The 12,125-nt window shown below is 44.8% G+C and overlaps 1 protein-coding gene across 1 annotated transcript in view; it reads right to left on the bottom strand.

Annotated features, from left to right (window-relative positions):
* csmd2 (CUB and Sushi multiple domains 2) overlaps positions 1 to 12,125 on the bottom strand; it is a gene marked incomplete at its 5' end in the record, with an annotated part of 568,918 nt that overhangs the window by 245,093 nt on the left and 311,700 nt on the right. Inside the window, one exon of the mRNA XM_080735514.1 lies at positions 6,997 to 7,123. Coding sequence (XP_080591640.1) covers positions 6,997 to 7,123 — 127 coding nt within the window. The remainder of the gene's footprint in view (positions 1 to 6,996; positions 7,124 to 12,125) is intronic.

Here is a 12,125-nt window from a genome sequence, read left to right as displayed (position 1 = left end):
GTGTGTGTGTGTGTGTGTGTGTGTGTGTGTGTGCGCGCGCGCGCGTGTGTGCATGACCTACTTGACAGTTCCTGCCATGCAGCATGTGGCTATTGAAATGAATAGCAGTGGGCGGGGCAGTCCGCTCTCTAGTTTATACTGAACATATAACTACGTATATGATTGTTACACCAAGTACCGTGAATGAGAATAAAGGCGTCATTATGTTGGTGCGCGCATGAGTGTTTAGGAGAGAGAAAATGACAGGTTGACAAGTAGTGCAGCGGAATTGTGTTCTGACGCCCCCAATAATATTCATTTATTTATTTTTGTAGAATGATTCACAGCTCTTTTGCATCCGAGGGCTCTCGACTCGCCCCAGTTCTTAACAAGACGGAAAAAAGGCCCCAGTGAATGTCAGAGGAGTTGCTGTGAAGAGACCAGAAGGAGCAGAGGAGGACAGGAAGTGCATCCTCGGTTGTCTGTTTTGTATTCACTCAAGTGGAACAGAGTCCCTCTCATATGAATGCAAAGTGGAAGTCCTATGGGACCTGAGAGGAGCTAGATGGTGGATGTTGTTCTGTTGTTCAGATCGTGTGTGTGTGTATGTGTGTGTGTGTGTGTGTGTGTGTGTGTGTGTGTGTGTGCGCGTGCGTGCGTGCGTGCGTGCGTGCGTGCGTGCGTGCGTGCGTGCGTGCGTGCGTGCGTGCATGTCTGCATACTTAACTCACCCATGCTTCAATAGCATAACAATTGAGTTTATGTGTTTGTATTGACAAGTTGCAAATTATACTGAAAGCTTAGGCTCTCAACCTGTCGTTGTGGTGAAATGTCTTTTCACCACAACATCTATCTGTTATGAACAGATGGATGTTGTTATGTCATGCTAACCTCATCGCTGTTAAAGATGGGGTGCCAAAAAAGTGTACAGAAAGTGTTAAAAATGTGTTTTTATGTGGCCACCAGTTCATTAAGTATGCCTGGTTGTCATAGTGGGTGGTGACCCAGCTGAAGTTAGCCACACCCACCGATGTTGGGTGTTTGGTAAATGGGATGGGATGATTTTATGACGTCATTAAATCGGCCTTTTGACGACTCAGTGACTTTCAGCTTTCAGGAAGAAAACAAAAATACACAGGGAAGGCAAATTTGCACATTATAACCCCACCCGGTGGTCTGTTAACCACCCGGTCAGTAATGTTAACTCCATAGACACATACAAAACAGAAAAAGTACAAAACTATGTCACCACCTCTTAAATACACGAGGACATGCCCTGAGGGACTGTGCATCAGCTATAGGGCAACTCTGCTTGCCAACACCGGGGCACAACATAAAGGACACGCTGGGAATAAATCAATGTGCATTTGTCGTCGCGAAACCTCTAAGTAATCAATTAAAATAAAACAAATATATAGCCTATGTGAATGTAAAGCTTTAACATTCAACTTCTGTTGTCAAAGCAGAGCCATTAAGAGTATTCAAACAGAATTTCAGCACTGGTTTGATATTTTACAATGAGTGGATGATAATAGCAAGAGAGCCTATACTCATAAATGCAAAGGGCTGCACTTATGTACACATACTGACATACTGTACGCACACGTACATCCATAACTGACCCCTTCTGTATCTGTGTAAGAGTGTGCATTTCATTACATGTGTAATATTATTGTATTTGTATGCGTGTGTTAAAGCATAAAAGGGCAAAGATGAAGAGGAATAGCCTACAGATACTGTAATTGTACAACAGTTCATCAACAGAGATCAACATGACGTCTCCTAATGGACACAGCCTGCCTGCACCACTGTACATGTACTTTAACCTCCCACATGCTGTGTAAATCCTTAACTTGAATACACTACACACTCCATGCTATTTCCTTTCAGCTATTTCCCTTTTCCCAGGGACGGACTGGGACTAAAATTCAGCCCTGGCATCTTGGCCAGACCAGCCCCCACAACCAACGCGCGTACCGGTCGAGGGCGGCACATATAAATACACAAGTGTTTAATACCACAACTTTTACAGACAACAAATGATAACTACACAACTACACAATCCATAAATTGTATAACATACAGTTCTCACCACCAAACAGCGGAGTATGAACATGATTAGCGCCAAAATGTGTCAAAACTTTGGCTATTTTCTTTCTTTTTTTTTTTACACCAGCCCCCCCAGCCCCCTAGCCTACCAGCCCACCGGGCAAATGCCCTGTATGCCAGATGGCCAGCCCGCCCCTGCCTTTTCCCTAGATTTCTTTTCCATCTTAAATTTCATCTAGTGAGGGTTCTCAAACATTTTGACAAATTGATGCAAGCATTTGGCCTCGAACGCCCACCTGAATTGATTTTGTGCCAAGGACCATCATCATAGAAGATTTGTGGTATTTTGTTGTTCCCCGAAATGATAGAAGATATTCAAGATTTTTAAAAGATCTACTAGCTCAAAACACGTTGCATTGCAATGCATTGTGGGTTTATATATCCAATATATATATTTTTTCTTCATATCGGACATCTTTTTGAAAACCACTGATCTATTAAGTTTCTATTTTTTATTTTACATGCAACTTCAGCAGTGTTAGTGAAGTTAAAACAAAGGCAAACTACTGTAGGTGCTCATAGGAGGTAGTAGCAAAGTTAAAAATCAAACCTCGGTTCGAAGTGGAGCGGTGAATCTGAGCAGCTATACCCTGTGTGTGTTGCTAAATGCCTAAACTGTAAACTGTGCCTGTGAGTGAGTGGTGAGTGTGCCTGGCCTGCACAAAACAGCGCCCCTCCTTTAACTAGTGTGTTGTGTGTGGCCACTCAAGGTATTGCCAGGCTACGGACACGGCCAGCCAGCCACCCAGCCAGCCACCCACCCAGCCACCCAGCCAGGGACATACCCACGGACATACCTGTCTATTGGGAGCGCTTTCACCGCTCCAAAAAAAACATGTGGTTGGTGCTCCTAGGATCAATGGGATAAGACTTGAAAAAAGAGAGGAGAGATCCGAGCACTCATAAAAGTTAAAAAGGAGGAGGACGGATGTAAAAACAAGGTATTTTATTTCATTACAAAATAATAAAAGCCGACATGTTTCGACCACACAGGGTCATATGCCCTGATGAAGACCCTGTGTGGTCTTACATGAAACGGCTCTTCTACTTTATAACTTTACCACACCATCCACAACCACAATACTGTCATATCAGTGACAGTGTTGTGAATTCTCGTTTCACTGGTGAGTGGGTGGTATAAGGCATTCAATGTCGTTTTGGCTTGACTCCCGGTCGCGCATATGCTCAACACAGTGATTATAATACGCTAGCTTTGGATACAGCATTTGGGAGACTTGCGGTCCCTGACCTAATGCATTGCAAATGCCTTCTCAATAATGGATGCCGTTGGTTGGGATCAAAGGTGTATATACAGTATGTGACACACCGTACACAAGGATGCCAGGGACCCCGTGGTGAAGCGAAGTCACTAATGAAGCTATGATCACTAGGGGTCGTTGTTAAGCCTGGTTTATACTTTGTCACACAATGGTGTCTGTCGCAGAACTAAAAACTAGCTGACCGATAATAAGCTCACGACGAGGTGGCATGAACGCATCACGTTGTGAACTGCTGTGCGTGGGAGCATAAATTAAGCTCAAGGCAACATGCAAATGCAACTTGTGGGGTGGCACCTACATACACATAGACGGGCACAGAAAGACATGAAGGCACGCAAACACACGCACACGGTATGCACACGTGTACAAACCCACACACAAACATGCTCAAGTACACACACATCACACACAGTTTTTGATCCAGAGCGTACCAGCAGCACGTTCACACACGCGCACACACAGAGTTTACTCTACTTGTGAGGACATACACATTTTAGGACAGCACTGAGAATTGCTGCTCTAAAAGCTCACAACACGTGTGCAACACCGGCGTGTAAGTAATCTGATTGTAAAAGTATCCCTAAAAACAAAATGTCAACTATGAAACTACAATTTCTCTTGGAGGAGGACCAGGAAAATGGTCCTCACAATTATTAAGTTATCAAATCCTACTAGACATTTGGTCCTCACTAGCAGTGGTGGAAAAAGTACTAACATTCTTAAATTTGGCCTGTGTGCCAATCTTATGCGATGCGTTGTGAGCTTGTAGATCGGCTATTTTCAAATAGTCTATGTATAAAATAGGGCTAAATTTGATTAATGTATGTTTTATACTATAATCAATTATATATGCAAAGTAACTAGTAACTAAAGTTTTCAAATAATTGTAGTGGAGTAAAAGTACAATATTTGGATCCGAGATGTACAGTAGTGAAGTAGAAGTAAAAGTATTGGAAATTGGAAATAGTCAAGTCAAGTACAAATACAAGTACAGTACTTGAGTAAATCTACTTAGTTACTTTCCACCACTGCTCACTAGTAATACACACACGCGTGCACACACCCACACAGAACGGAAGGCATAATATTATGCAATGTAATATGTAACACGCATCTACATAATAATGTCCGTAATGAAGAACAAAGCAATCTGTACGATGAAACATGCGGCAGCCATAAGCTGGAATCCCACACACGTATGCACAAAATTGCACATGGACACAATGCTCCCTGGTTCCATGCTGATGAGCCCCCGCAGTAATAATCAATGTGAGCTGTCTGACAGGGGGTCGAAAACATCATTGCCATGCTGTCCATCTTCACTCCATCGCATACCAATCTTCCACTTGCCCACATACCATGTAGGGATGGGACGATACGCGATATTATCCTATATCGTGATAAAAAAAACACTCATGATAATCATATCGTGGAGATTTAATTTATCGTGAAATCGTCCTCCGTCATGCACTGGGATCAATTCACCTTTTATTTGCCGAGCTGCATATCCGGTACTATTTAAACCCTCCATAATTGGTAAAAGGTACTTATACTATATGTACTTGATACAGTCTTTTTTCACTGTCTATCAAATGTCTTTGCCAAAAATAGTTGATCTACAAGCTCACAACGCATCGGGCTGCGACACGTTAGATCTGCTATTTTTTGGCATATGTTCCCGCCCCTGGATAATGTATGTTGGGGAAATTTTGATTATCGCGATAAATATCGTAAATCGTGATTTCTTTGGTCACAATAATCGTGATATGACATTTTCATATCGTCCCATCCCTAATACCATGGTGCTATGTTGTCAGTTGTAACTGTCAGGCAGAAAGCTTGTATCTCCATGTTTCAAATGTGTATGTTTTTTCGTAAAGTAGAGCCCTGCTTCATCATAGGGGGCAGCAGTGGCTCAGGGATAGAGAAACTGTCATTAGAACACAGCAGGGTTCCTGAAGGGTTCACAGTTCGATCCCGGGCTCCCCCAGAGTTAGTGACGAAGAGTCCTTGAGCAAGACTCTGAACCCCTAGTTGCTCCCGGTGAGTGAACCAGCCACAGAGATACTGTATGGGCCATGACTTGGCCATCTGGCCAGTGATATATATCGATGACATCAGGGATCTTCATGGGCATAAAAGGGATTCTGGGGAATACCCATATATGGACTTTTACATACTGTAGGTGATGTCACCTGTGATAACATTGAACCCTGAATTGCATGGTTTACATGCAATTACAACCCCTATAGAAAGCATGCCACTATGATGAAACAAAGTCATTGTTTTACATGACCTCGGCTTACGGAGGAAAGGAATACTGTAAACTGTTGCTATGTTTGAGTCTAACAGGGCTTTGGGAAGCGATCGACCAGCCTCTCAATTCATTTTCAGGGAGAGACGAGCGAGCAGGCAGGCAGGTAGGTAGGGCGGGTAATCTGACAGGCAGAGCGACGAGCCGGCACACTCCCGCGAAACTGTCGCGTCCGCGTTTGTCTCACACGCTCTGCAAGCAACAAGAGTTGAAATGCGTTGAGCTTTTTCTTTGAGACGCGTTGAAAAGTGTCTATTCACACAAGGAGTGGAGTGCAACCTTGCGGATCCGAGAGAGAATGCAGATGTTTGTGTGGCTTAGCCGTCTGAATAGCCCTAGTTATCTCAGAACCGTGTGCCTGTTCAGTGCTAGTGTCCTGACAGAGTGTCATTATTGCACGTGTACGTTTCTGACAGACACAGTTTCACACACCCATCCTTAGTGGCGTGAAGGATGAGTGTTAGCCCAGAGGGCCCTGAATCCATTTGCAGCGATCAGGAGGGATTCATCACAAAATGAAAAGGCCTAAAAGTTTCAAGGACAAATAGAAGAGTGTATATTGTGCCTGCCCATGTGTGTGCGTGTGTGAGTGTGTGTGGCGGAGGGCACGGGCAGAGTTGTGGAGGGATCGGGGGGGCAGAGGTGAGCTGAGGTGAGCCGCCTGGTAAACAGCCCAATTATTATAACTTCTCGACAATTACGGGCGCTCTCGCCACCTGCCCGATTTCATGCAAAATTACACAGGCAAAACACGCGGCCATTACCTGGGACGCCCTTAACTGTGAAAGGGAGTGGAGGGGGTCACTCATAGCAGAGCGAGTACACACACACACATTTGGGCAGGGCAGGCAGGCAGGCAGGCACGCATGCCAAAATGTATCACTGACTCACTTTGGTCGGTGAAAGCCAAAACGCTTTGAGGTGGTGCTGCCCTTCAGCAATCCCCTGAACCAACGATAACTAACTCCAAGCTTTTAGTGAACGAATGCCATGGATTAATGATAAACACTGCTGCAAATGGACCATATTCACACAGCAGCCATTTTGCTCGCACAAGTTCACCATAATAGGCGGACATGTGGTGAAAATAGGCCAACATTCCAAGAAATTAGCCGATCTACAAGCTCCCAACTTGTCACAACGAGACGCATTTTGAGCTTGTAGATCAACTGTTTCTGTCGAAGAGATTTGGTGTAGAGGGAGAAAATGAGGGATCAAAAGATAAACCACCGGGGGACGCTGGTCAAGTAAGCATAAAGTGTTAAGTTATAAAGAATTATAACTTAAAGTAAAACCACAAATGAATGGACAAACCTGATGGTGCTACCGGGGGCCGCCTCGATGGTCCACACGCAGTGTAGGTTGTGTTCGTATGGCGCAGGGTAACCCGGGGAGAGTATGCGCCCGCTCGGCTCATCCTGGATGCTGCCACCACACTCAGCTGGGGAGAGGAAAGACATGACAAAGTGAGAGAGAGGAGGGATGACAGAGAGACACAGAGAGAGAGAGAGACGAAAGCGGGGGAGAAAGAGACGTAAAATGATTAGAGCCTGGGTGAAATACTTCATTGTGCATGGGTGTCGTGAAGCCAAATATACTGTAAATCAGGGGTCTTCAACGTTTTCAGGCCAAGGACCCCTTAGTAACTTGAGAGAGAGATGAAGCAGGGATTCCCACAACCTGTTCATAGATTCCATATAGTTTCACTCTGTAATTAGTCGGCTCTTTTTCCCCTCTACATCAAAGCTCTTTGCTAAAAATAGCCGATCTACAAGCTCACAACGCCTTGCAGCGTGAGGCGTTGTGACCTTGTAGATCTGCTATTTTTGGCTAAAGTTCTCCGAATATGGACGCCAGGGTTCAAGTGGTTAATATAAAAAAGGAGAAAAGAATTTTCTATCACTCAAAGATTTGAAGGACCCCTGTAGTAACTCTGGGGACCCCCTAGGGGTCCCGGACCCCCTGTTGAAGACCCCCGCTGTAAATCATGCCTCAGTCATTTGAATGTTCAATAAAAAACAAATCAACGTCCTGAAGAATTCATAGAGCCTAGATCACAGTAGCACATGGCCAGACTTTTTTTGCATGACCCAATGTGCCTCCCATTTCACTCGTTTCCCCAATTTTAATTAACAACCATGTCAGTCACGCAGACAAGGGCAAATGCATTTCGTCATCCAAACAGAGATCTGAATGATGGCAGGGAGAGGAGCCAAGTCAATATAATTTCTGTGTGTGTGTGTGTGTGTGTGTGTGTATGCGTAGAGAGAGAGATGCGTGTACGTGGGCGTGCGTGCGTGTGCATCTCCTCTTGGCTAAGCTAACGTGTTCCACCGTATCAAACATATCATACCGTATCGTACCCAGGGGCGTCACAAGGGGTAGGAAAGTGGGACTGAGTTACCAGTGCCCAAGGTGGAGGGGCCCTATAGTAACTTTAGCTATTGAAAAATAGCAGATATACAAGCTCACAGCGCGGCACCGAGTGCCGCGCTGCGAGCTTGTAGATCTGCTATTTTTGAAAAGTCGTAAAAAATTTGCTCAAATCTTTGAATATGCATTTTTTAAGCGAACATTTGTAACTCAAATTTTGCTTCCGGGGAGGGGTCCCTGGAACTAGATATTTTGAGATGGGGGTCTAGCTGTGGCCAAATACATTATCATCTTGGGGGTCCTTCACATAAAAACTTTTGAGCACCTCTGACATAGAAACATAAGTTTCTTGCACACATTTTCACGATTTTTCAAAAATAGCAGATCTACAAGCTCACAGCGCGGCACTCGGTGCCGTGCTGTGAGCTTGTATATTTGCTATTTTTCAATAGTTAATATTCATGCGGGGACCGCAGTGAATCCTTGTACCCAGGGCCCAGAATTTGGTGTGACGCCCCTGATCGTACCTACAGTATGTTGTAGGACATGTTTTGTTATGAGAGGAGAACTCAACTGTACCAACATTCAGTACAGCATTTATAACAAGACGAGAGATTATACCTTGACTGATCTGGCTGGATATTAAAGTTTAGCCTGAGGCATCAATCTGTAGATCAGGGACGTGCAGAGAATGTTAGAGAGGCAGGGGCTGAAATCTCTATAAGCGCCTTTTGGTGGAAATATTGAAAATAGCAGTTGTGAGCTTGGAGGTCGGCTATTTTCGGTGTGTGATACCACACTGAACTAAGCATAATCAAGTCAATACTGGAGATGTGGCATAACGGCATGGATTGCTTCACAGAGATGGCAATTCTGTCAACACACGATGCTGCTTTCAAGTTCAGGAGAGTTTGGACAAGGCAATTCTCTTGAATGCTGCCTTCAGGTATGGCATGGAAACGGGGCGTTTGCGTTTTTTTTTTAAACCTTAGTAAAAACTGCGTTCATGGTCTGAAGAGGGCACTTTTTAGAGATGGATAAAAGGGCAGGGGCTCAAGCCCCCTTTGATGTCTATGTGTGCACGTGCCTTGTTGTTTATGTGTACTGTATGGGTAGCATAGTGGCATGCTTTCTATAGGGGTTGTAATGCCGGTAGGCTTTAGCCAGTGCATTCTGAGGGTCACTGTGTGATGGACAATATACATCACGCCAGGGGAATGGCAGTCTTGTCATGTTGAAGAATACAAATCACTTGCTTGTCAGTGGAGTGGGGGTCAAAGTGTGAGTGTGTGTGCGTGTGTGTGTATGTGTGTGTGTGTGTGTGTGTGTGTGTGTGTGTGTGTGTGTGTGTGTGTGTGTGTGTGTGTGTGTGTGTGTGTGTGTGTGTGTGTGTGTGTGTGCGTTTAGCTGTAAGGGTCTGTAGATATGACAGTTCTCGTTTCATGGATCAACACGCAGAGAATCTGTTAATGCCAAGTCCCAATATGAGCTTGGTCGTGCAACAAGCAACGTGAAGACACGCGTCTCTCTCCCTCACACGCGCACGCACGCACGTACACACACACTCTCTCAGAGAAACCACTGCAGGTAGACAGAAATAATGGAGGAAAGAAAATTGCAGCCTCAAGTACTGGAAGTAATGGGTTTCAAGAAATCCTCCACTGGTGAGCAGGAAATATCAAACACCACCCAGAGACAGACAATGAGACAGGCAGACATTTGCCCTGGATTGGAACATTTGGAAAACATGCTTTTCTGTCTTGAAGCAGACCCCACTTTGAGGACAATAACAGCTCTTAAAGGGGAAATCCAGACCAAAACTGTTGTTATTATTGCACCTGAGACCACCCAAAGTCTTTTTAGTCCACCACATATTGACCCAGATGAGAAATGCGCTGAAAACAACGCTTCTAGGGTAGTAAGCTTCTAGAATAGTGCAGAGAAGCGTACGTTATCTTCTCATTCATAAAACTGGATTCAAGCGATCAACAGACACACTAGATTATATTATTTTGCTGCTATTTTTGTATTAATTTATTTATACCCGATGCCTTGCTGTGTACATACTGGCTGTAACAACCCCAGGACAAAGCCTTCTTTGCGCTATACAGAAGTTACGTTAGAAGCGTAGTAACCGGAAATCTCACGATACGCTAGAATCTCGCTTTGGAAATTGCGTCATTGTTTTCAGCCTGTTTCTCATCCGGGTGGAATAACAAGACTTTGGGTGGTCTCAGGGAACTAATAGATGTACGATTCATAAAGAAAAAAGGAACTTTGTAGCGCCAAAAATACGCGATTTTGGTTGAGTCGCACCAGCCCCATTTTAGCTGTGAGGAGTGGTCGTCAAAACTCGGATGTGGAGCAATAATAACAGAAATCCACCAAACCAGGTAGGAACATTTATGAAAACTATGAGACATTCAGGGGGGATATGTTTTGCTCTGATTTCCCCTTTAACAAACAAAAGGAGAAATGAGGTACAAACATGTGGATGAATGCCGCCTACCATTCTACCACCAACATGTGGAACAGCCTACCGCCAGCCATCAAGCATTTGACTCCCTATCCTTATTCAAAACCTCCCTAAAAGAGCACCTATTCAATAAACATCACATCCCTTTAATGATCCAGTATGCCTCTATTATTTTTCCTATTTCACTGCCTCTATTAATATTTCTCTTTCCCACGCTCTCTCTCTCTTTCTCTCACACACACGCGCACACACATACACGCGTGCGCACACACACACACACACACACACACACACACACACACACACACACACACACACACACACACACACACACACACACACACACACACACACACACACACACACACACACACACACACACACACACACACACACACACACACACACACACACACACACACACACACACGCCTTCTCTCTCTCATACATTATGCATTTAAACAGCAATAATCACCAGAGCTGCCCTCTGATAGTTTCTGCTGTCAAAGCATAAAACACACACGCGCACACACACACACACACACACACACACACACACACACACACACACACACACACACACACACACACACACACTCACACACACCAGGAGATATACACATTGGAAACAAAGCCAACATCGCCCATTCTAACCTTTCACAAAGAGAGAAGAATGGATGACAGAGTAAAAAGAAAGGGGGGAAAAGTAGTGATACACGTGATAAGATTGATTTCCCTTCGTCCTTATCCTCTTTATTCTTTCTTTGAGCTTTTCTTTCATCCATTTTTCACACACGCACGCACGGCACGCAAGTACACACACACAGATGCACACGCGCACACGCACACACACACACACACACACACACACACACACACACACACACACACACACACACACACACACTCGCCCTGGGTGAGTGCGAGTGTGTTTTGGAAAGGCGGAGGAGGAAAGAGAAGACGGTGATCGATCAAAGGAAGACAAAGGCAGCATCTTGTTCTGCTGGCCAGTGCTGCCAGAATTTGCCAGAGAAATAAGCAAGCTCAAAGAAAACACAACCCACAACTACCAATATTTGCAAGCGACTTTACTGATAAACAAGCCAAAAGTCCCTGATAATAACACTGCTTCTGGCCTGGTGACCACATGCTGCGGGAGAGTACTGGAGTTGGATCAGGGAAGCATTGATGCAACCAATGGCTGTATCTAGCTGTTACTCCACTCTTAATATCGCTCTCCCGGCGAGTATCCAGGATACGGTCGTAGCCTCGCGGCCTGTGTGAAGCCTGGCGTATACTTCGTCATACGACGAGTACATGCGTCGATTGGCTATTTTCAGAGTGTGAACCCCTTGACTCCACTGGTTCTGTTGTGCTGTATTCACTGCTTTGCCTCTATGACGCAGAAATGGTGATTTAAAAACATTTACCACCCACTCTCTCTCTCTCTCTCTCTCTCTCTCTCTCTCTCTCTCTCTCTCTCTCTCTCTCTCTCTCTCTCTCTCTCTCTCTCTCTCTCTCTCTCTCTCTCTCTCTCTCTCTCTCTCTCTCTCTCTCTCTCTCATATCAGGCAAGTTGCCTCAGAACAAGGGAC

Source organism: Nannobrachium achirus (genome assembly GCF_963921795.1).
Source record: "Nannobrachium achirus genome assembly, chromosome: 10".
Classification (NCBI taxonomy): domain Eukaryota; kingdom Metazoa; phylum Chordata; class Actinopteri; order Myctophiformes; family Myctophidae; genus Nannobrachium; species Nannobrachium achirus.
Note: the sequence above shows the minus strand (reverse complement) of the source record. Positions and strands in the feature narration are given on the sequence as shown.